The 25,511-nt window shown below is 41.5% G+C and overlaps 3 protein-coding genes across 6 annotated transcripts in view; all 3 read left to right on the forward strand.

Moving 5' to 3' along the window:
• The first annotated feature begins 31 nt into the window (after positions 1–31).
• On the forward strand, positions 32–1,793 carry trappc5 (trafficking protein particle complex subunit 5). 4 transcript variants are annotated; one of them, XM_069666206.1, is made up of 3 exons: positions 32–91; positions 291–577; positions 1,032–1,793. In XM_069666206.1, exons 2-3 carry the CDS (start codon positions 308–310, stop codon positions 1,326–1,328), a joined length of 567 nt encoding a protein of 188 aa, XP_069522307.1. In that variant the 5' UTR covers positions 32–91; positions 291–307; the 3' UTR covers positions 1,329–1,793. The 4 variants fall into 4 exon arrangements, with proteins under 4 accessions (XP_069522307.1, XP_069522309.1, XP_069522306.1 ...); XM_069666208.1 differs by having other exon boundaries at positions 45–76; XM_069666205.1 differs by having other exon boundaries at positions 53–205.
• Positions 1,794–2,831: 1,038 nt separating this feature from the next.
• mcoln1a (mucolipin TRP cation channel 1a) lies at positions 2,832–21,550 on the forward strand. The gene is made up of 14 exons (XM_069665615.1): positions 2,832–2,966; positions 9,986–10,260; positions 10,644–10,811; positions 11,445–11,601; positions 14,541–14,622; positions 14,927–15,023; positions 16,185–16,284; positions 16,484–16,590; positions 16,684–16,833; positions 17,010–17,111; positions 17,226–17,348; positions 19,018–19,224; positions 19,301–19,431; positions 19,950–21,550. Exons 1-14 carry the CDS (start codon positions 2,936–2,938, stop codon positions 19,984–19,986), a joined length of 1,767 nt encoding a protein of 588 aa, XP_069521716.1. The 5' UTR covers positions 2,832–2,935; the 3' UTR covers positions 19,987–21,550.
• Positions 21,551–24,651: 3,101 nt separating this feature from the next.
• prr36a (proline rich 36a) overlaps positions 24,652–25,511 on the forward strand; it is a 28,926-nt gene continuing 28,066 nt past the window's right edge. The window contains exon 1 of the mRNA XM_069665474.1: positions 24,652–24,826. The gene's annotated coding sequence lies outside the window, so the exon portion shown is untranslated. The remainder of the gene's footprint in view (positions 24,827–25,511) is intronic.

The following is a 25,511-nucleotide window of genomic DNA, read 5'->3' on the forward strand; positions in this document are numbered from 1 at the left end:
AGCATATAGAGAGAGTCATGTGACAGGTGACGTTTACACCCGGAACAGGAAGTAATCAAAGCGACAATTAAAGGAGGTAAAGAGTTAGCGTGTGAGTAGAGATTGCGGTTTGACTGTCTGTTTGTGAAAGCTGAATTGAAAAATGTTCCTGACATTTTTTACAAGCTGATCTCGTAGAGGTTATTTTTTGTTTTCTGTTTCGTCGGTAAGCATTAGCCTGCTAGCCTAACATTCAGCAGCTTGTGTTTATAGCCTCTAATGTTGCCTCTCACGTTTTTGCACATCTACAGCTGACAATTAAATAATAATGGAGACTCGCTTCACCCGAGGCAAGTCTGCTATACTGGAACGGCCTCTGAGCCGACCGAAGACCGAGGTGAGTGTGAGCGCCTTCGCCCTGCTGTTCTCGGAGATGGTGCAGTACTGCCAGAGCCGGGTGTACTCTGTGTCCGAGCTGCAGGCGCGTCTGTCCGAGCTGGGTCAGCGGGTAGGAGGCAGCCTGCTGGACGTGCTGGTGCTGAGAGAGAAGAACGGCAAGAGGGAGACCAAGGTGCTGAATGTACTGCTGTTCATCAAGGTATACACTCACTGTGTGTAGAAGCAGACTGCTTTGAAGCCATTCATTTGCACTATCAGGGTCTTATTCAAACATATGAGAGTTTTATACGTGTTTCACTTCAAATCCTCTCAATATTATGTGCCCTTAATGACCTGAGATACTGTCGAATACTATTATAAAATAGTAATAGTAATAACTTAAATATGTGATTATTGCAGCCATATAAACTGCTTACACAAATGAAGACACCATTGATTGACTGACTGATAGTGTATTTGTTAATAACCAAAGGGGCATACAAGTTCAGTTGAGTTTGTCATAACACAATCAATGAACAACTGTGATCTCTGTAAACTTAAGTAATGTAAATCAAACACAACAGTAAGACATAACAGGTAGTTTTAAACACGTGTAATAACAGCATGAACCTCAGCCTTACTCCCTCCTTGGTCATTTGTTTCGTAATCCACAGGTATCTGTGTGGAGAGCTTTGTTCGGCAAGGAGGCAGACAAGCTGGAGCAAGCCAACGACGATGACAAGACCTACTACATCATTGAAAAGGAGCCCCTGGTCAACACCTACATCTCTGTTCCAAAGGACAACAGCACCTTGAACTGTGCGGCCTTCACTGGAGGCATCGTGGAGGCCATCCTCACCCACAGCGGCTTCCCCGCCAAGGTCACCGTTCACTGGCACAAAGGCACCACGCTTATGATCAAGTTTGATGAGGCAGTGATCGCCAGAGACAAGGCACTGGAGGGCAAATAGAGTAGAGACAAGAAGATGAGAGATTAAGAGAGCAGCGGAAATTGAATTTGACATTGATAGACTTAAATGACTATTTTCCTGAAACAATTGTTTTATCTTGTACAGTTGTTTTATTTTGTACCTCTATCTTGTACTGAGAATAAGGCTGACACCAACTGTTTCCAAGCATAGCAGCTCTTGGAAAACCTTTAATTTCCCTATATTAATATATTAGTAGGACACAATGTCTGACTGCATCTGTTTTGATAGGCCTGATGGGGTAATAGCTGTGTCACTCTCACTTTGTGTGTATGGCAGGATTACTACAACACAGTCTAACAGGGACGTATGCCTAAGGTGGGGCAGCTTAACTCATATCACATCAAGTTAAGCCTGCGATTAAAGAATTAAGGTTGGCATCTGTGTTAATGCAAAATAATGTCTCCATCTTTGTTTTGCTTTCATTTAAATGCAAATAAATACACATGGGTATGTTTTTTGGATAAAGATGTTTTTTTCTTGAGCTCTGGAAATGACGATTTTCAAATTGTATGTCTTTAATGTCTGTGGTGTTTTTCCCATGTTAGATGATGTAACACAAAAATGAAAGGTGGGGAAAACAGGGAGGGAAGATGAGTCAATTGTCCAAGAATACCGAAAATGTGCACTAGAGCCCTATTGGTAAAGTTGTAGGCAGTCACAAGTTGCAGTGACTATCAAAAAACCTTGTAAATCTGGACCAAATTTAGCTGACAATTATTATTTTATGACATTTGGCAGGCATGCACATATAGTGAAACAAAATATGTTATGCATTTTATTACCACTATGTTGAGCAAAAGCCTTTTTAAATCCCTAGTAACCCTGGAGAATAGTCCGGTAATTATTATTATCTTAATGAGTCATCAGCGTCAGCACCGTGAGGAAATGACAGCCTATTGGTTAACACATCTTCCATGCAATAATCATGCAACTGCTTATTTGTTCATTTAGAGTTATTAATGTGAAATTTTAGTGAATTATATACCCATTAAATACACTGACTTTATACTGAAAAATATAGGTACCTAAAATATAGGTCATAGGTACTGTAAAATAATTATTTAAACCTGGAGACCGTAGGGTCAGACTCATGACCCCACCCTTAATTAGATTCAAATGTATCATGGTGAATAATCCTGTCAGCAATTTATCTACCAGATTTGGGCACATTGAGATGAATCCTTTTGCAGCAAATGGAGGAATATCAACAACTTGAATCTACTTTTTGTAAAAAAACAAAACTTAAAACTCTAAAGAGCAACAACAGGATTATGTTATTTGGTTTTGTAATTTAGAAAATAGAAGTTGTCAGCTGTTAAGTCATGCCTTGCACGGGATACATTTAGAAAATCCGCCTCAAATGAGTGTCCTGTGCTCTGCGGGCACTTGACCACGGAGCTGTAAGTGATGTGGTCACGTGGTTACGGTCACATGACCAGAAGGAGCGGAAGAGTTGCGAACAGTAAGCAGAGGAGCTCTAGCCCGGCTGTTGTTGTACAGCTGGTGCTGTACTGTCAAAACAATCGGTCACTCTGAGATTTAGTTATAGGACTTTACTAATTATTGTTTTTAAAGCGGGGAACTTCATGGCCGAAACAGAAGAACAGGACTCCACAGGTAACAGTAATGTTGTGTCGATATTTAACTTTTGAATTCAACTATGAACCTTGCTATTACTTATGATTAATTCGCTTTTTTTTTTACAATAAGAGTTTGTTTATCGCGTTCATTCACGCTTTTATTTGTTCTCTCCAGATTTTAAGATAGTTTGAGAGCTGTCTTTTGTTGTCTCAACTGTAGCTGTTGTTGTTGAACATGCATCATGTTACGGTCACCTCAGCCGTTACTGTATTACTGCTCTGTCATCCTCTGGCCAGCCGAGATTACTGTGGTTAAGTGTGTTTTTCCCCCTAACTGCTCTGTCACCGTCATTCCTATGATGACACTATGTTTAATCCTGGATGACAAAGATGGATTTTCCCGTCTTTATTCCTCCACGGGACATGACTTACAGTCACTGTTGCAGGCAGAGATGTGACTGAAATACAGTCACAGAAGGGCCTCCTTTTGTTTACCAATAATGCAGCAGTAAAAACTTAGAAATACCTGTTTGCCAAATTGTCAAAGATGATCCAACTTCTTAAATGTGAATATTGCTGCTTTTTGTCATTTTTACACCAGTACGTAAGCTATTTACAAAACAAGACATTTAAATACATGAGGTTGGGTTCTTTGAATTTTTGATGATGCCTTTTTCAGTATTTTGTGCCATTTTTATACTATGGCACTATCACCTGACTTAACATCAGTACTGACTCTGGCATTGTACTACCACATCAGGCTCCAGTTTAACACACATCAGTAACCGTAGCTTTATTTTGATCTAAAGGAGCCTCCCTACTGAATAAACACGTCTAAACGGCTCGACGCTTTCATGCATAATAATAATAATTCTTGCACCGGTTCATAAGCTGCTCTCATGCATGATTGAGTCTTTCGTTTTTGGAGCGGTTGTCGATGTGGTTTGGACGCAGTAGGGCTCCTCTAATGGTGGTGTTCCTCTGTACTTTGAGGGGTTTTAATATTTGAGGGTGAACGTTCTTTCTTGACCTAGAAACAGAAGTAAACAAGCTCTAACTTAGACAATTTCTCTGCTTTGTCTCCTTGATCACTATTGTGGTTTGCAGGAGGGTGCATATCAAGACAAGTGCACTTAATACCAGAACTATCTCCACTATTGCCATTACAGGTTTAAGTAATTAAGGACAAGTTTGGTCTGATAATGCTCATGATAAGGTAAAGTTAAAACACTGTAAAAGTTGACCTTTAAGTTCATCAAAATAATCACCTCGTCACCACAAATAACCCAGAACATGGTTATCACCTCATCACCTTATTGTGTTTAAGATGTTTCCTCAAACCGTGGTGGAAGTTGAAGTTTTAAGCTCTTAACCTGTGGGTGGCCTCTTCCTGTGGACTGCCAGACCAGATTGAAGCACAGATGTAAAGTTGTTGACAGATTTCCAGTTACAGTTAGGATTTTGATTGACAGACATGTAGCTACATAAGTGTCTGTGTCAGCTCTCCATGGGTGTCCACGAACCAGAAGAGCCAGATGTTTTTACGGATTTACTCAGCTTGTGTCAAATCTGGCGTCACGGCCGATGGCCTGCACCCACTTTTGTTTGTCCGATCGCTATCCGCCATGACAACTGACACACTCCTCTGATCAAAGATATGTGTGCGCTCCGTCTCCTGCCCATTGTCTGCATGAAATGTGAAGTGGTTGAATTCTTTTGGCTGTTTTCATTCTTCTCACCACGGCACGCAACCCCTGTCACATCCAGGACACCTCGCCCTCCTCGGTTTCTAGCAGAGCTAATTAAAATGCTGTCACTCTGAGCTAATTTTGTTGCTGCTAGAAACTGTCACAGGTTCACAACCACAGGTGTTGGTTTCTTTTAGGAACTGATCCCACTGAATATGGGTTACAGCAGGGAACCACATGTGATTATCATAAACTCTCCGGTCACTCAGGTGAGTCATGTACAGAAAACATTTTAGTCAGCTTTAGCTTACACACCCTGAGCTTAAAACGCGACAAAGTTTTAAAGATTTAACACATAATTGAAGGGTGTAACCAACTTAAGGAGTAAAATCTACTAAAATGATTACCCAGTTTTTAAGGTCTCTGAAACTTTAAGCTCGATTGTTAATTTTCAGCTATAATGAAGGCTCAGATTTTATTATTTAATTTTGCAACGTGAATTGATTTAACAAACAGAAGAATTCCACCAGTTTGTTTTGCAGAAAGACCTGTATAAACCCTTTGTGTGGCTCCGGAGGACGCTGCATGGATTCTAAGAAATTGCCTCGAGTGATGTCACTTGAGTCAGTTCAGTCAGAGCTGAAGAGTCGTAACTTAGGTAACCAGACCTCTGTAGTCCTCTCCTCGTCTCTGCATGGGGCACCAGCATAGCACACGCAAATCTCTGACCCGACTGTTGGAAATGGAGTTGCATTGTGGACAATCTTGAATCCCATCGGCTACAGTCTGAGGACGATATAGCCTCTGGGGACAACGGTAAACGTGCCGGGCGTGTAGCCAGCGGTTAGCGATAAATGACTTACAGTCAAGACTTCCTGTTCCGCGTGCTGCATCGTTTACAGAAAAAGAAAGCGTTTTTCTTGTGATTGACATTAATTAACGGGTCTTAAGTTTGCCGAAATTTCAACATCATGACGCAGAATAGTAAAAAGTAAAAAATAGCTTTGTCAGGTCTGTCCTCAAGAGGAGAGGAAAACTACTTTTAAAATGCTCGTGTGTTGAACAGAGGTCGGAATCGATTTCTGATGCATTCGAGGGAGTCGGGGAATTCTGAATGGCTTTCGTGACACAGCGTCAGGGAATTAATCTCAAGTTAACAGATTGCTAGCTAAACTTGTTGCAGGTGTCTGTTTATAGAGATTAATAAGAAGCTAAATCATCATCAGATGACCACTGATGGGAGCCAGGGTGTCATTACAGCGGATTACGTTCTGCCTGCTTTAGTTCTCCTCTGGGACTGTTTTTCCTGCATGCACCGCAGCCTGCTGATACGTGATTGGTCAATGTTACTCGGGACTACAAGCGTAGTACAACCGAAACCAGAACATTTGCCTTCCCTAAAATCCACGTCCCTGCCTACAGATTCTACATTTTTATGTGAAATCTGTAAATAGAGATGCATCGTGGGTAATGCAGGTGCAAGGTTTTAAATCCGAAGAAGAATGTGTAGACTGAAAACATCTGTGGTTCTTCTGCATCCATTTAACTGAGCAGAAAAGAATCCTCTTTTTGTCCTTTGTTTACAAAAATTAACAGATTCAAAACAATGTATTCAAACGTACGATCTCCCCTAATTGACTGGTGTTTTAATACACACTGGACAGGAGATATGACTGTGTGTTAAAGCTTATCTAGAGATCTTACATTAACGTCAGTAATAGGCCCGAGTCATGAAGCAAAATGATAAAATAGCTTGATAATGGCTTTGGGTAAAAACCAGGACGGTTCATGTTTCAGATTCCAAACAAAAAATGCTGATGACATCTTTGACAGTGTCAGAAAAAGGCTAACCATAGCCTAAACTTATGACTTTATTCTCATAATATTCTGACTTTATTCTCATAATATTAAGACTTTATTCTCTTAATATTATGACTTTATCCTTGAAATCTTAGAGATTATTTTTCCTCAATGTGACCCTTATACTCTGTACAAGAGATACATTACTAAGATGTTATTGTTGTAAAGTGTTAGTTTATCAGGTCCCTATCTCTTTGTCATTGTTACTATGGATATGTGTTTATGTCTTTCCTCTTTTTTACAACCAAAATGATCTCCCTTCAAACTCAATTATACGTACAAAATTAATTTAAGAATTCTCCTATGATAAAACTTTGTTATATTGTTTTATTGGGGAGCCACAAAGTAATGACTAAAGACTATTCCCTATAATATCATCCAGTTGAACTTTCTGCTAGTTTAAAGTTAGTGCTGACTAATGTTAAACAGGCGAGGTGTTTGTGATCTCTTTCACTTCTCATTTCCATTTAAACGCTCTGCTAAGCTAATAGTTTGTTCTGCTGACCCACTGTGTCTCTTGAGCTTAGATTCATCCTGACTCAGCAGTTTGTCTGACCTTGAGCGTGCCGAATTTGGGCAACATAGTAATGCTTAGATAAATATGTGTCCAGTAAAGAGCGAGTGAAGTATCAGGTTTGTTTAAAAACAACTACGGCTACTAGTTTGAGTTATTCCCTGAATGTAAACTGAGAGAACGAAATGAGTGACCCCATTCTTCTTTGTTCCTTCAAGGCAGTCAGGTCAAGCACGCTAAAGGCATGTGACAAGTGTTAAGCCTGATAAGCCAACTTTGTGATCTGTTGTTTTTCTACAAAGTGGTCGGTGCCGCATTAATGTTGAACAGCTTTGATTTGAACCATTAACTGTTTGTTCTGTTGTCCTTTTTTTGATGCGATAGTTTCCTGCTGTTGTGATTGTCTGCAGTGTTTGTTACTTGTCTGCTGTTTCTTTCGGTCCATGCAGCTTGTCATTTACAGATTCAGAGTGTCAAGTTGATGCCTGATGAAGTTTTATGACCGAAATTGAACATCTGCAATACGATTTAGGAGGAGAGTGTGCAGAAACACTGATGCATACCGACTGAAATTCACTTACTGTTGTCAGACCCAGTCTAGCCAGACTTTTACGGCCTGTGAGCTCTTACCTAACCTTCACAGGAATCTGCCTTACTTCTCCTGCTGCTCGTCATCTCCTGTCCACAGGATGTCTGCCGTTTACTGCTGACATCAGTGCCGTGAAACACGAGAGAAAACGGTTTCTCTCTTTCATTGTGAAATACATTACAAAATACAGTTCCAGCCTCATGTAAGATATACGTAAAGTCGTAGTTTTTCCAGTATTTAAAGGGTAAGAAAGAGAGAAGAAAGCCTTGCTCTGAATCATTAATCCTTTTATTTCCATCAGTCCCTATTAGCTTTGGATTTAAGAGAGAGTTAAAGAGTTAAATCACATGTGAAGCAGAGTTGAGCACATGTTCCATAGAGGACAGAGAGGAGTAAAGACGAACACGTTGCGAGAGAAAGAGAAAGCAGTAAAGCTGAAGACAGATGTTTCAGGCTCAGGGGCACGAGTGCTGCTGACAGTTGCTGGAAGTCGTCCAATGTGTCAATGAGGTGAAGGTGGAGTTAAATTTGGCAAGAACTGATGAGACTTGGGCTCAACGCTTTAGAAAACCCGCTCATTTCATGTGATTAGGGCTTTCCTTCCCAGCCATGTTGGTACAGACACAAATGTTGGGCTGCACAATGGGGACTCTTGTTCTGGTCGTCTAATCGCTTTATTACCATGAACATTTGATTCAACATCCCTTTGACATTTTTTAGAGTAACAGCCTCGTGACATAGCTCCATTTATACATGCCTCATCTGAAATATCATAATGTTTCCATGTGCACCATTAGCCTATTAGCATGCTAGTTAAATAACAAACCAAACATAAAGTACAGCTGAGAACATTTCATCTTTAGGGGAAATTAACGTGTGCGCCAATATCAGGGCAATGCATCCAACAGTTGACAGAAGACATTACACTGAATCCTACCTCATGGTGGCGCTAGAGGGAAGATCTGGGAATTTACTTAAATCGGTAGATTACTTCATCCAAGAAACCTGCATGTCTGCACAGAATATTCTCAGACATGTTGAGATATTTCAGACCGGACAAAAGTAACTGTATGCCTGAATTAGCCAACACTGCCTCAGAGCCAGAGTGGAACTTAAAGTATATACAACACTAGAAGAAACGTCAGGATGGCCTATTTATTCAGTTATAAACTATGTGTCTTCTGGTCTCTTTCTCTTAATAATGTTGTCCCGTAAGCCTGCTTTGGGCTGGGCATATTGTTTGTGCATGTCACGATGACGACAATCTCGGAACCCATCGGCTACAGTTTGCCGACGATATAGCCTTTGGGAGTGACGGTGAATTTTGAGGGCGTTCCAGTTTAGCCAGCGTAAAGCGATAAGGACCTCCAGCCAAGACTTCCTTTTCTTTGCACTGTGTTGTTTACAGTTCACTTAACAACTTGGGAAGCAACCGGTTTGTTCAGATCAAATTCAGTCATTTCATCGTTCATTAATACAGAGGCTGCACTCGAACACGAAAAAAGAAACCGTTCTGACGGGTCTTACCTTTGGTGAAATAACAACATCATGATGCAGATTTGTAAAAATGCAAGCTTTGTCAGGTCTGACCACAAGAGGAGAAGAAAAGAACTTTTCAAATGCTCATTTCTTAAATGGTCGGATCGTTTCTGACTGATTTGAGGAAATCACCGAAATCTAAACGCTAAAGCTTTGGCGACACAGTGTGAAGCAAATTTGACTCAAATTGAATTTTTGATCTAGAATGAATTGTTAGCTGTTAGCATGCAGACGTCTGTTTGTAGAGATTAATCAGAAGCTAAAGCGTTGTCAGATGACCGCCGATGGGAGCCAGGATGTCATTACGGCGCATTACGTTCCGCCTGCTTTTCCTCTCCACATGGACACACTGCAACCTTCTGATACGTGTTTTTTGGGGCGGCTGTGGCTCAGTGGTAGAGTCGGCCATCTTTCAATCGTAAGGTTGGGGGTTGGATCCCTGACTGCTACAGTCACATGTTGAAGTGTCCTTGGGCAAGACACTGAACCCCGAATTGCTCCTGAAGGGACAGCCATCGTGTATGAATGGGCATAGATCTGATTGGAGATTGGCACTTAGGTCATTGTCATCAGTGTGTGAATGTGAGTGACAGTGTAAAAGCGCTTTGAGTGGTTGGAAGACTGCGAAAGCGCTATATAAGTGAAGTCCATTTACCATATACAAACACTTCCTGTTCTAAAAGTCCACGTCCCTGCCCACAGATTCCACATTATTAAGTAGAATCTGTAAATAGAGATTATAAATGCCTAATGAGGTGAAGGATAACATAAACACACATTTTGCAACAAAAAAAAATTACCTCAAACTTACTTTATTTTATGTGTTGACTGATGTTCTTCATGTTTTTTCTCTTCTGAACGAGGAGGCCTGGGCTACTCAGTGACTCGCTACGGGTCCATAGACGGCAGCGGAGAGCATGAAGAGCACCACCAGAGCAACAACCATGGCAACAACCATGGCAATAAACGTTTTTCCACGCCGATGTCGGGTCACTGGGTCGGCGTTGAGCGGGAAGAGGAGGCCATTCGCCGGAAGTTGAAGTATTTCTTCATGAGTCCCTGCGATAAATATCACGCCAAGGGGCGCAAGCCTTACAAGCTGATCCTGCAGCTGCTCAAGATCATTATCGTCACAGCTCAGGTACATTTACACCTATGTATCTATTTTCTTGTGTATGTGCACTATCTGGCCTCAGCTCGTGTCTGTATGATTTATAAATAAAGTTATGTTGTCTGTAAATTGTGTGGTGGTGAGCTGCAAGAGGAAGCTATGTTCTCACCTCCACCGTAGTACATTATGGAGTCAGAAATGTATGCAATTTACTTCCTGGGTGGGAGCCATCAGGGATTTATGAGGTGCAAAAACACACACAGACATTCTGATTGACAAGTCATAAATTAGACATGAGTTGTTAAACACAACACCTGCAGTCTTACAGGTGCACCTGGAACGTACTTCCTCTGGGTTTTCTCTGTCCTCTCCTTTGCCTTTGCTCTGACATCACCATCCCCTCTTTGCTGCAGCTGGTGCTGTTCGGCCTCAGTAACCAGGTGGTGGTGACCTTCAAGGAGGAGAACACGATGACCTTCAAGCACCTCTTCCTCAAAGACTACGACGAGTCCTCAGATGATTCCTTTGCAGTTTACACGCAGAGCGACGTGTATGACCACATCTTCTACACTGTGGAACAGGTAAGCCCTGGGGAAAACGGTAAAGCTGCTCCTGTACTTAAAGTTTCAGAGTTAAGATTGAACCGAGTATGAAGGCATTTCCTGTTACTTTATATATAACACAACCCCCGTGTTCCCAGATATAGCAGAGCAAATTTTTGTCCTGCTTCTTTCACAGGAATTTGTGTTCGTGCACCGCTGTCCCTGTACCAGTTGTAGAGATGTTAGCTTCAAGCTAGCTAGTAACTGACGCATCAGTCTGTATGTGGGAGTGAATTAACTGTAAATGGTCTGCAATCCTACAACGACCTCATGGCCCTCTGATCAGTAAGAAAGCTTTACACGTCATGCTACATTCACACATTCACACACCGATTGTGCACTGATGACAGAGGCGGCAATGCAAGCTGCCAATCAGGATCTAATGTAGCTCATTCATACTCGCACACAACCAAGTCTTTTGGTGTAATTAGGGGATTCTCGCTTATCCACCGATTAGTGTTCAATCCTATTTGTTTGTGTTCAGCTCAGCCCCTGAACTCGGAGCTCAGAAACTCTTGATCTTTTTGTTATTGCCTCCGTTTGTTCTCTCATTTATTTTTTGCTTAATTTGAAACTTTTTTAACTCATTTTTCTCTCCTTTTCTTTCCCCAGTATCTGGCCTTACCGGAGACCACAGTGGGACGCTACGCATACGTCTACGATGTTGGTGTGAATGACAGTGCGCTCTCCCTCTGCCAACAGTACTACAAGAAGGGAAGCATCGACCCGGCCAATGACACCTTCATCATAGACCCCACCATCATCACAGGTATATGAAGTGCACTGTAAAATGTGAAGGAGATATTTCTCGCCTGTGCTTTTCATTAGCATTGCCAACATTGCTTGAGGCCTGTTATCCCCAGTGTATATATAGATGGACGACGCGTCTCCATCTGCTCTCATTGTATGAAATTGATGGCAAAATAGCCCCTGTGATAGGCGCTGCCATCGTGCGCTGGTGACGTCATTTGGAGCCAGAGACTGCGCAGTAGAGATCGGCGGGTGGAGCAACCGTTGCCACTTCTGCTAACCAAACGCACACTTAACCTACTGAAAAACAGCAAGGATCCCGCACGCCGGCGTGTTTAACAGCAGAACAGCTTCTTTGTGTTGGTCTGAAGCAGACGCTCACAGATATGTTAACTTCAACGACTGTAGTGATTGTTTAGTTACGTTTCCTCTCACTGTAGGAGCCGTATTTGTCAACAGAGCTGTCAATCATCCTTTTACGGCATCAAATAACTAATTAAAAATAAACTTGTCAGAAAAAATAACACTTGGACGTAAATCAGCATGATAAGAACTAACTATAATGACAGGAACCATGTTTGAGAAACATTGATTTGAAGTGTATTTGGATTTTATAGTTTGACTCATGTCCCATCTGTTAACATGGAGGAGGCGGGCTTTATGACCTTTACTGCAGCCAGTCAGCAGGGGGCGCTCCAAACGTTTTAAGGGACTTCATGTCGTCCATCTTTTTATACAGTCTATGGTTATCCCTATGTCATGCTAATGTGTGAACTTTTTCTCTCTTTGACAAGTTATTAGCTCTGTTGTTGTTGCACCATATTGCACCATAAGAATTAGTGCCACTCCATTAAAGCCAGAGCAGCTGACAACCCCAGTGTACTCTTCACTGTACACACGAGTGGAGAAAGTGCTGCAGAAACAGGCGACATAACGTAAAGATTGACCTAAAAATGCTGCTCCATGCATGGTCTGTATATCACTTTGTTTAGAATAATCAGAAGTCAAGCAGAGTACAATAATCTGCAGACTATGCAGGGTGACAGCAGTTGCCCGAGGGAGCAACAAAAGCAAATTCTTCTACCACTTCAAAAGAAATAGAAAGAGTGAGTAGGAGGAATGTGTGAGATGCACTCTCACCTAAGTGCCTACCAGAGCTGGTGTGCATTCTCAAACAAAGAGCTTCAAAGGGTGATTTAAAGAATTGAAAGTAAGTGTAAAAGTCCAAAGTCATGTTTTGGCTTTTATGTCACATTCCACTGAAATGATGGGAATATTAATTAAATATTAATAAATATTAATATTAATAATGTGTTTTCGATGATGAGACTAAAATGTTAGAGGTGGGCTTTCTGACATTCAAAACCCATGATATTTTAAAGCCGCAAGAACCAGTTAAAGATAACAGGTATCACCAAAGTGTTTATGGACTTTCTCTTTTAACTTTGGCCTTCTGCTTCAGGCTCTGTGCACGCGCTAAGAAAAAGGGCCGTTTTTGATGCTTCTTCCACACAAAAAGGAGCAATGATCGGCTGTCTGCTTCGGTCAGACTGTTTAAATGAGAAGCGATGACGAAAAGTTCGGACCAAGCATAAAAATGTAATCCGGCGTCTTTAGACGTTGAGCCCTCATCGTTCTTTTACCGTATGGATGATCTGCTGAAATTTAAAGTGATACTTTTACCTGAAGCAGACTGGGGGGAGGGGGGTCATATTTTCTTAGTTTTATTGACTAAGACTGGACAGAAATGTTTTGGGTTTTTTTGTCAACTAAAACTATAAGGAGTACTAAAATGAGACTAAAACTAATAAGCATTTCCATCTAAAGACTAAGACTAAATCTTAAATACCTGCCACCCCCCCGACCCTGAAGAGGATAAGCAGCATAGAGGATGGATGGATGGATTATGATAAATGTAAATGACTGAATTTGTTTTTATTTCTACTGTAATACTTTGTTTGCATCCCCTGGCATTGCTCAAGCAGAAAGCATAATTCCACCTGCATAAAAGTTCTCCATGGACTTAAAGGAGCAGCGTGAACCACATACGATTTAAAGTCATGCCTCAGAAATGCAGGCTTTGTCGTAATACAACAGGTCACGACACGGCCCTTTGCCACCTGTCATCCCCACCCTCTTCCCCTGTTTCGGACACTATTCACTGTCCTCTCAATAAAGAATTAAGACAATTATATAAAAAAAAATGTGCAATGGCAATATAGCTATTACTAGAATTTGTATTGTCAAGGGGAAAGTAATTGGCTGAATGGCTACATGTTTGTGACCTTTTATGCAGATCACCCTTTGTTCAAAACGAAGGACAGAACAGTTGGTTAATTGCCCTCTTGTGGGTGTCACTAAAAGAGGCTGGTGTATAAACAGATAATGAATGATTATAAAGTAAAACAAAGTTATTATAAAATGAAATATGTCTCCATAGAAGAAGATACAACCATTAAATACTGTGCGTTTATCAACACTTCAAACGTCCTCATATTAAGGGAAGTTAAAGTAGAAGAAGGGTTACTGATAACTCTTTGCCACCAGCATTTTTCTACATTCACCATATTTGTGTGTGTGTGTGTTTACAGTCTGTAACTCACACGATTCCAGGGAGAAGTTGTTGCGTAGCCTCAGAGTTTCTCACTTCCTCTGAATGTCAAAAAGACACATTGATTTGAGGAAGTACGAAGTAGAAACGACCTCCTGTTCAAATCTTTCTTCTCTTTTTATCACAAGTGTGTCACCGCTTCTTTGCAACCTTCTACTTCTATTAATGCTAATAAGATTTCATGCCTCCATTTTTATGATGAAGTCTTTATGGTGGGAAAAACAGCAAACTGACAGAAATGTGAAACTCTTTCTCCTTTCTTTCAACTCTCTCTGATTTCTTTCTCAATATATGCTGATATTTAGTCAACATGCCTCTTTTCTGTCTGGTCCTTCTTCTATTTTCAGACTGTATAGGCGTTAATCCGCTCTCGGTGCCTCCAGGTCGGCTCAGCAACAACTACAAGAACTTTACGCTCAAGTTCCACAAGTAAGGCTTCATTTTTCTCATGGCTCCGTCTTCACCTCGTTTCGCTTCCCCTGGCGACCTTTATCTCTGTAGTATCTGATGATGCCATTCAACAGGTCGCTTATCTCTGCTGCACACGCACACTCAAACAGGTATACGAGGTCACTGTACAAAAACACACACACAGGTATGCAACGTTTCCCTTCCTGCTTCGTGTGTGTTTCTGGTCTTTGTAGTCACATTAGAAACATGAAATATCTGCTTCTGCGCCACAGCCTGTGTCTGTTTCTCTCTCATTTATCTGCTTGTCTTTTCTTTCTTTAAGGCTCATTAATGTGACCATAGACTTCCAGCTGAAGGCGATCAATATACAGACCATCATCAACAACGAAATCCCAGACTGCTACACTTTTTACATAAAGGTGAGCAACAAAGGCGCGGACAAACGACCAAATAATAACTAATTATGAGGAATAACTTGTTATTTTAAAGTCTTAATTTTGCTCTTAATAGTTAAAAACAAATATTTTTTCCGCGAATGTTGCCACAGACACTCTCAGACATACTCTATACTGCAAATGCAAAAGCTTTCATCAGTGGGCCATAGGCTAAATCACCATTATGGCAATAGATTCGGCGATAGATAGTGAATTAACAGACATTTATTGACAAGAAAATCTTCGAAATGATATACCTTTAAGAAAGAGTTAAATTTATAATCCCGAAGATCTCAGTTTCGTTCTCTTTGGCGGCACCTATGGCGAAAAGCAGTAATTGCGGAAGCACACTTCCCAGATATCCAGACAGTGTCGCATGTGTGACGTCCACGGTTGGCTCCGGTTGTAACTCTTGATTTTCCTCGCTTTGTTTGTTCAGCCATAGTAGATTACTGTTTACTCACAACGCTTGCAGAGACCGGAAAAGCAGCCGCTTAGCTCCGCCTACCCTCTCTGGCAGACCAACCACTGCTGGCTGATGGAAAACGCGTCACTAACTGGGCGACGCTTGTGATTTTTCCTGCAAAAGTCGCACCAGACACCCAGTCTGTAATACTGCTAATGCAAAGGCTTTCATCAGTGGGCCATAGGCTCAATCACCATTGTGTTACCTCATTCGGCGATAGATGGAGACTAAACAGATGATGTCCCTTAGTTTAAAAAATAGTCGTAATTTACCCAGAAACCCTTGTCTACTTGAGATAAACAAAAACTAGTTGTTTATAAACTCCCTTCTTATTTTGCATTTTATTTTTACTGGCAGTAAATACTGTTGGAGAGTAATGAATCCACAGTAACACTCGAACTTGAAATTATTTAATATCAACCTTCAAAATGAAAGCAGCGGGTGTGCTGGTTTAGCTCTCATATCCCGGTCTGCCGATCGTTTGGTGCATGTCATCCCCCACTCTCTACATTTCCTGTCTCTCTTCAGCTGTCCTATAGATAAAGCCAAAAGCCAATTAAATAATCTGCAAAAATGAAAGCAGTGTTTTATTACAACGTGACCTCTGTGCTCTCAATTCTGCACTAAATACTACAGTTTCAAAGGATATTAACTGTCCACTGGCCGCCTCTCTCCTTCAGATAGTGTTGGACAACAAGGCTCACAGCGGCAAGGTGAGGATCCGGTTAGAGAACAAGGCATCCATAAAGGAGTGTAAAGACCCGAGCATCTCCGGACACGGTGAGACACCAGGCGAGTGGATGGATGGATGGGACTTAAAAAAAATATATACATAGCGGTCATAAAAATACTGAGGCTGGACTACGCCAGTGAAAATGATTTTGATCTATTTGCGAAAGAATATGAGGAAAGTTATTGTATTGTATATTATCTAACTGAAACATTGCTAACAGCTCTGCTTGCCACTTTGAACCCCCAGCTGAGAGCTACACACGAGTAGCGTTTGATGTTGCTGTGGCTCTGGTGTGCCTGCTGTCGCTGCTGCTGTGTGGGCGCTCCATACTGCGAGGAGTCTTCCTGCAACAGGTACCAAAAGTCACCCGTTTGTGCTTGTTGTGTACATTTTTTTTTGCGTGAATGTTTGGCTGATTCTTCTCTTACTGTCTGTGTGTGTATCAGGAGTTTGTGCAGTTCTTTAAGGACACTCTGGATCGTAAGGTTTGCTGGTCAGACCGGATGGAGTTCATAAACGGCTGGTACATCCTCCTCATTATAAGCGACATGCTCACCATCACTGGCAGTATCATCAAGATTGGCATCGAGAGTAAGGTGTGTGACAATATCTGCTGTACTTTCTCATGTTACATTCTATATAAAAAACGTTAACCTGATGCTAATAAGCTTTATTGTATGCCATTGTTGAGTTAACCATGGATAGTCATCAGGTGTCTTCATAGTGACATTATGCATCCATTAAATATCTGTTATTTCTTCCGTCCTGACAGACTATGTCCTCATATGACGTGTGTGGCATCCTGTTGGGAAGCTCCACACTCCTGGTGTGGGTTGGAGTAATTCGCTACCTCACATTCTTCCAGAAGTACAATGTAAGTCACAGATACACTCGTGTGCATCCACTTAAAAGTTGTAAGCTCCTGTTTGATAACTCCGTTCTCTCTCTAATGTGTTTGTTCTGTCTGATGTCTCTGTGCCTCCCGTAGATCCTGATCATCACACTGCGAGCAGCGTTCCCCAATGTGATCCGGTTCTGTTGCTGCGTGGCCGTCATCTATCTTGGATACTGCTTCTGTGGCTGGATCGTCCTGGGACCGTACCACGTCAAGGTAAGCAAAACTGATTGGTGTGTTAAAATCAATTTAACCTACAATGACTTATTATTTCTGCCACTGGAGGGCAGCAGAAACAAGCTGTGAATGCATCATTAACGTTCATCTCTATTTACAGATTCTACATAGAAATGTGGAATCTATTTTTACTTTATCTAACATTTTTACTTTTACAAATCTGCATCATGATGTTGAAATTTCTGCAACGGTAAGAAAAACACAAGAAAAACAGTTTCTTTTTGGGGATCATAACGCTCAAGTAAGCCAGAGTGAAGCCAGATAAACAGGCGCTCCTCCAGGGGATTTAATGAACCATGAAATGACGGCATTTATTTTGCTGACATAACTTCGAGGGGTGAAATTCGCTTCCCTTTTGATCTTAACACACAGTCGCTTCTCAAGTGACACTGAAAAGGAGGTCTTGGCTGGAAGTCCTTATCTCTGGATACTGGCTAAACTGGACACGCCCAACATGTTCACCGTTGTCCCCAGAGGCTATATCCTTGTCAGCCTACAGCCGATAGGTTCCGAGATTGATACATTATTATTTTAATAATATTATGTATTAATAATATTATTTATGGGGGGATCTTGTTTGCAAACAGTTGCATTTTTGAATGCTGTCTGAGAGCAATGTGAGTGAACCAGAAAAGTACAGTTGTTGCAAGACAGCTAAATCACTATCTATCGCTGAATAAGGTAACACAATGGTGATTGAGCCTATGACCCACTGATGAAAGCCTTTGCATTTGCAGTATATAGTATTATTGTGGACTTGGCGTCTGTGGCGACATTCAGAGAAAGAATCACAAGCAGCGCGCAGTGAGTGACGCCCAGTGAGTGATGCCCAGCGAGTGCAGCTTGGCTGCCTGTCCTTTTCAAACCATACTCCTTACCTGTTTTTAAAGATTAACATTTAAATTTTAATGTTGACTTGTTGATATTGACGTTTATATTGATATTGAAAAAGTAAGTGGGAAAAAGGGGAATGAATTGTCATAAAACAGAACAGTATAAAATAATGAAACATGGATTAAGCTACAGCTTTTAACACTGAACACTTTACCCCCAATGCACAACCTTTCTGGCATCACTTTTTATACTGTCCCTCCTGTGACAGCATGCTATTCCAGTGTTACATTATAAAATTGGTACATCAGATTATTTTAGATTGTTTAAACGTTAACAGTCCTCACCCTTTTTCTCTGTCTGTTTTCACACGTCTGTACTGTGCAAGAATCTACAGAGACATAAAGAGCCTTTAAGACACAGTGTCTGCGTTGGTTCTTGATAAGTATTTTGGTGTACAGTTCTTACATGCATTAATATTAGACCAATATGAGACCATAGAAGCCTCAGGAAAATCCCTGTTCTCATTTGAAACTCTGGTTTCTTTGTGAACTTTTATACGACAACAGGAAGTGACTCCGTGACACCTGAGCCACAGAAAACTGGATGCACTCATAGCTGTTGTCCGTCTCTTCCCTTAGGAGATGTTATAAATTGGTGTTTTATGCACAAATAAAAAGTGTCCACAAATATGCGTCTCACTGTCACATGTGGAATATTGTGTACCATTACTTCAAATTTCACCCTAACTTTCAGTTCATCTCCTGTATTCACATTTGCAGCCGTTTAATAGAGCTTAATGTTTTGTCTCCCTCAGTTCCGCTCTCTGTCCATGGTGTCAGAGTGCCTGTTCTCCCTCATTAACGGGGACGACATGTACGTGACGTTCTCAGAGATGCAGGAGAGCAGCACTCTGGTGTGGCTGTTCAGCCAGGTGTACCTGTACACCTTCATCTCCCTCTTCATCTACATGGTGCTGTCGCTGTTCATCGCTCTCATCACGGGAGCCTACGAGACCATCAAGGTAGGAAAGGACTGTTTACACCACCAGAGTAGTATCAGAGCGAACAGTTTCATAATAAAATATAATGATTCCACAGCACCAAACCCAGGAAGCCATTCACATCACAGACCTGCACGCCTTCATAGCAGAGTGTACAGATGCACCCAACTCAGGGAAGTTCAGGGTTCTGGAGACCTCGCCGTGCTCCTTCTTCTGCTGCTGTGACAGGTGAGAAGGAAGGATATTTTTTATGGAATGAGTGTATCTAAATATATCCAAACAACATGTCAGCATTGTACATTTATAACAGACTGTAGCGACAAGGAAAACCAGGGGAAAGACATTACAAGAGTTACTGTCATGTTAACCTGAAGACAGTCGCAACCTCGATTCATTTCTAACTTTGAGAGATCAGAACAGTCAGAAAAAAGAGGGAAAAAAAGTCATGTAATCAGTAAACTGTCGTCCAAAAATGAATGTAATAAGGTGTAAGGTTGCCTAGTTGTTATGGTATATTCAATACCATTGTCTTTCCTCACATTTCCTGTCTGTATCATTGTTTTCACTATCAAAATAAAAGCACTATACCCCCCAAAATATATATTTTAAACACAGGTGAGGATTAGATTTGATTCACTTTTTTATCCTTTTCCCACATATATCATAGAATCTATGATAATGATGTAAAATAATCATCAACATTATAAATCATTACACGTGTCGTCTGTCTTTGATTTCCCCCCCAGAACGACAACATACGAGGACAACCTGCTGGTGAACTGAAGTTGACCTCAGTGACCTCAGACGCCTCGCTGCCCCCCCCCGCTGATGGCAGGGACTCGCTGCACACTCGTGACGCCCAGTGTCTCTGTACCCGCACGCTGTATCTGGGTCATCTGAAGGAGCAGTCGCCATCAGCTGGAGCAGCACTCTGCAGAAGGAGAATTCGTAACCGTCTACTTAGCAGACCCCTTGTTTTTCCTTTTGTCCTCGGCTCCACGAAGAAGAAACCGCAGGCTGATAAATGACTGGACCTTTCCTTCTTTATGGACTCTGCAGCATCATGAACGCACAGACATTTCTCTGTTCCTTATTGTTTTTGGTTTTTTTAAACAAACAGTATTTCTTATGTATTAAATGATGCACGCTGCTGAACAAGAAACAGGACCCATTGCCAAGATAGTGAGTAGGTACATACAGTAGTGTTTACATGGTGCTGATTGTCCTTTTTACAGTATTTCAATAGGTAACCTCTTAAGAACAAGTAAATTGAGGCATTAAGCATACCGTACAACTTTTTCTGACACCAAATACTCTTATTTTAAAATACCATGATGTCCTTTATACTCAGAGCTAATTTTTGGCTCTAAAAACACGTAGCCACAGACAGAAGGTTGATGTGAAAATTCATGCAGACTGAAGGAAATACATCTTTTAAGGTCTCTCTTTTTTCAAGACAATCAGGGAAAGGGCTCCCAGAAACAGGACCACAAACAGACCGAGTGGGATTGATTTGTTTTCTCTCCCATGAGCTCCAGTATGCAGTTTCAAACAGCTTCTCCTTTTGCTGCCTTTGAACTGATCAAGCACCACGTTGCCTTCACATGCGGATACTGCAGTTCGTAGTTTTGAATGTTTATCTGATCGTTATGTTTCACTAATGAAACACTCAACATTGCCCTGAGGATAGCATTAACCAGGGGAGCTGCTCTCCTGACCCCCGTGCATGTTTCTTTAATGAAGACAAAGACTGTCTGTAACAAAGAGTTCATCCATTATTTAGAAGTTAGAAACGTTAGCCTCTTTGTTTATTTCTTCACAACACTGATTGCCGTTTTACAAAGTGTATCGGGCTTGTTTCGGGAGAACAATGACTTGAACAAGGAGAAGCAGGGTTTAGTGTAGATAACGAGACAACTTAATGATAGCAGAAACATTTGTAGCTCTGCAATCATGTCCTTCTGAGTCTGTTCACTGTCTACATAATGATGTCTTGTCTCGTAATGTAACCTAGAACTGGATCTTTAACTTATTTGTCTTTCTCTTTGTGCCACAAAAACACACAATAGCTAAAGGAGTCCCTCAGTCTAGACTCCACAAGGTTTATTCTGTGAATGAGACATGATGTCTGGTCCGAGCAGCAGCGATGAACTCTGGATCTAGATGTGTGCCAAATGTGTCCGTAGCCTTAACCTTAAGTGGTATGATAAGCATGTATATATTCTCAAGCATTACCTAAATGTACTTTTACTACATTTTAATGTTTTTTATACAAATGATCTGCACTACAGTCGTCTGTTCCGTGTCATAAATTGCCAATGTGCTGATTAAAGTCCCCTTGATCATCTTTGATATGCAACATTGTTTATTTCATTGTATCATGATCTAATTCAATGATTATGTGTGCAGTAACTCCGGATCGCCAGAAGAGGGGGCATGATGTGCATGTGTCTGGATACACATTCATGCAACTGTGTGCCAAAATACATCATGTTTAATTTTTCCACTTTGTTGGCAGATAAAAAAAACAGTCCCTAAGAGCTTTTAAAAGAAACTATATCCTTCAATCCAACACATGACATGGTCAAACACAGCTGTCGTGATTACCCTCCGTGTTTTTGTTGCGACGCTGCAGCACAAAGGGGGAAATTACAGTTCTTTTTTTTTTTACAACAGTCCGATATGATGAGCTCATTTCCTTGTTATTGAGCTTCCACAGCGAGGCTTGGCAGCTGAGGTTGCACATCCTTTGCCTTCCACCCACTTAGCTTAATATCATCATACATTATGTACTGCTCTGCCAAGGCCTTGGCGGTTCATGACATGGCTGTGAGAGAGGGAGGGAAAGGTAGAATTCTTAGTTTAATGCTCCTCATAAAAATGTTTAATCTATTCTTACAATAGAAAGCATGATGTGTGTATATGTAGGAATGTTGTATTTAGTGTGTTCGATACACAAAGAAATCTACAAGTCTTGCTCCAGAAGCTGCTGTTGTCTATCAGCTGTATTTTCTGTGTGCTGCTGCCGGGTGTGGTCCTTATTGATGCTAGTTTGATCTCAGCTTGAATTGAAGTGTGCTCCAGTCTCTCACTTGTGACTCGCTGTTTGAAGTTTGGGGCCTTTCATATTAACAAAGCAGCTCAGATAAAAAAAAATGCAGGCCTGCAGCAGTTTCCTTTTCCTGTCTAATATCTTCTATAATGAGTTTGTTTTTGTTTGCCTTGCTGAGTGCGTGTCAGTGTGTGCAGCTGGCTGAGTGGTGCAGGCCTGGAGACCACACTAAAGAAACAGTCTAAAAGAATCAAAGTCTGTGTAGGTTATCAGTCCATCCTAACGATGTTAGGGGTTTTCACCAGCGCTCTGTGCAGAGCCACGCCTTTGTGTAACAACGTTATGAAGCAATCTGAAATGGAATGGCAGGAAGTGAGAGGATTTAGCAGCTTTTTCAGCTCTGTGATATGATGATGGATGCCATAAGTGCCTTTAGTTTAGTCAAATGAAGGTTTTACTGACTTTCCTTTAGTGGATTCACACCCAAGACAGTTTCTTGGTTCAGATTTACGTTATTTTGCAAAAAAAACAACATTCAAATTGCCTACTAAGCAGGAGTTTGAGTTGAGGGAAACTGAAACTTTATGGAGAGTGTTGGGTTTTTCCTCTCCCTTGCTGATTGGAAAGGCTGACAGGCTGCTGATGAAACAGCTGCCAGGGTCCTGTAGAGAGGGATGGAGAGGCAGAGCTGAGACACGATGACTCACACTCTCACTGTGCACTGAAGAACAGTGAGATTGGGTGCGTTGACGAGTTCGCGGTAAAGGATTTCTAGTAAGCCTTCATTCCTCCCTTCAGTCACAGAGTCTCAGATTTCTCTTTACCAAAGCCTTTTTCCTTCAGAACTCCCCCTTCTCCATCCTCGTCTCTGAGCTTTATTAGAGAAAACAACAGCTAATGTCAGATGTCTTGACCCTTTCACTCCTCTCTCTGTGAGTTGCAATGGTCTTTGTATGCCCTCTCTCTTTTCATTGATTTCTATTGTGGAGCCTGCAGCTGCAGCTCTCAGCTCACAGCTATTGTGGGCTTGTACCATAGGGAAGTGGACACTGTGCTAAACTACGAGGAAAGAAAATGACCAACGCAACTTTTAGAGAAACTTATTCTGAGTTTCTGTTCAGTCCTTCTCCCAGCCATCCAAATCTCAAGACAAAGAAAACCCTTTGTGTAAGAGTGTAGAAGGTAGAATATTACTCATGCAGCTTGGTGTCTCAAATTTCTTTTTAGGTACCGAGAGTAAACATGCAGCTGGAAGAAAGCGGTAGGAGTGCATTTGGAGTTTCGGTACTTTTTTGACATTCAGCTCCTGAACTTTTCATGCTTAGAGCCCCCAAACAGAGATTCGTTAGAACCCCTCGTTGATTAAATTGCACTTATCTGCCTTTTTTGTCACCAGGTACTGAATGAGATCCAAACACTTTATCTAAATTTAACAATTTAACATTCTCCCGATTTCTATGTGAAAAATATTTCCTACAAATGGTGAAAATAGTATTAGGCATTATTTTTCTAGCAAAGTAATACTAACAAACATAAGTTTTACAGAGTGTTTTCAATGGCAAATTAAAAGAAAACAAACAATATAAGTTTAAAAAAAACAAAACCAAATAATTATCCTGTTTCATAAGAATTCATTGACAGGAGCCCCATGAGACCTTTTTTGTTGTTGACTTAACTCAGGAACACAGCCCCTGGAGAGTGACTACATCTGAAGACAGAGGTAAGGTATCATGGCAATTATCTAACATAGTTTACTTTAGATGCTGGAGTTTGAGAGATGAGGGCAGGCTACAGGGCAAGAAATCTTAGTTGCATTTTGAAAATGTATTCCCCTCTGTTTTTTTAGTTGGACCCATATTTGAAACAAAATTAGGATATCTCTGAATATTTTATTTATCTTTTTTTTCATTTGTCCCTTGTGAGCTGCTTGTATACCCCTTGAACCATCTTTTACTGAAATTATGTTTGACCATTTTTATTATGGAAGTAAATTATCTACGGACCGTATCCCGGTATCACAGACGGTATAGAAAGCAAAACTATATTTATACATCTCCTATAATAAACGCTGCCTGCCGCCAGTTATTAAACAGTGGAATTAAGCGACACTCTTTCTTGCGCCCCTAGGTGTCTCCGGATCACAGTTTGGGAACCCCCTTGTGCCTTAGGACAGAGCTCGCGCTTGGTTTGAATTTAACGTCACTCCTGCTTTGCATAACCACCAGTCTCGCGCTTTTGATTGGACCGCTCGCGGGATTTTAATCTGCATTTTTTTTTCTTTTATGACCACCACGCTTCGCCTTTCAATCTGCAGCCGGACGCCTCCGTCACTCCCCCCTCCCCGCCCGGATCCATCCTTCATGAAGAGAAGCTGCCAGCCGCCGCCGCCGCCTGCCGCTGCTCAAACGTGGAGGAAAGGACACGGAGAGGGACGCTCGCTTAGTTCCATTGTGAGTTAGTCCGCTGAAATTTACGGCGCTGTCGACATATTTAGTGCATTTAACCTCAGTGCGGGACCAGAAAGGGAGGGACTGTTTGTTTCTCCTCAGGAACAGAGGCGGCGGTTGAAAGGTACGTTGAATTTACGTTGCAACGGTTCTAGCGCAAGCGAAATTATTGAAGTTAGGCTGCACCACATTGTCATTTCTTTGTGTTATTTTGACCGTAAAGTATATTTTAAAAAATCCCGTTTTGCTCGGGAAAGCTCGCTCTCTTCGTGGCGTGTCTTTGAATTGACCAAACATTACTTGTTTTGAAGCCTGACGCCTCTTTGTGGTGTGTGTGGCTCGTGTGTGTGGCTGGAGGTGATGATGGATGTGTAACGTAAACGCTAGCATGGCACGAGACGGTTGGGCGGTGGTTTCAACGTGTGTTTGACACTCATGAAGGCATTTATCTGGATGCACAGTGGTGTAAAACCCAGCTGGCATGCTCTAAGTTGTACCAGGTCCAATATATTGACTGGTCTCATGTGTATCTCTCAGTAAGCTACCACAGCGTTACACCGCTATTGTTCTGTAAAGCTAAACTGGGCCTTTTGCTAAACCTAGGAGAGTTCAGCTTGTTTGTTTTAAGAGACAAATGCTATTATTAAAGCTCCACTTGGGGCTTAAAAAAAAGCAGAAGCTCTGAAAACAATGGCTTCAAAAATGGGGCCTTGGGACCACCCAGGGGTCCTTGACAGGAGCCTGAAAAACACGAGGCACAGATGGGTAATGTTTGTTGTATTTGGGTATAAAAAGGACAAAGTGTGTCC

Source organism: Semicossyphus pulcher, unplaced genomic scaffold, assembly GCF_022749685.1.
Source record: "Semicossyphus pulcher isolate SPU_LCO1_2020_fin unplaced genomic scaffold, fSemPul1.0.p SCAF_17, whole genome shotgun sequence".
Classification (NCBI taxonomy): Eukaryota; Metazoa; Chordata; class Actinopteri; order Labriformes; family Labridae; genus Semicossyphus; species Semicossyphus pulcher.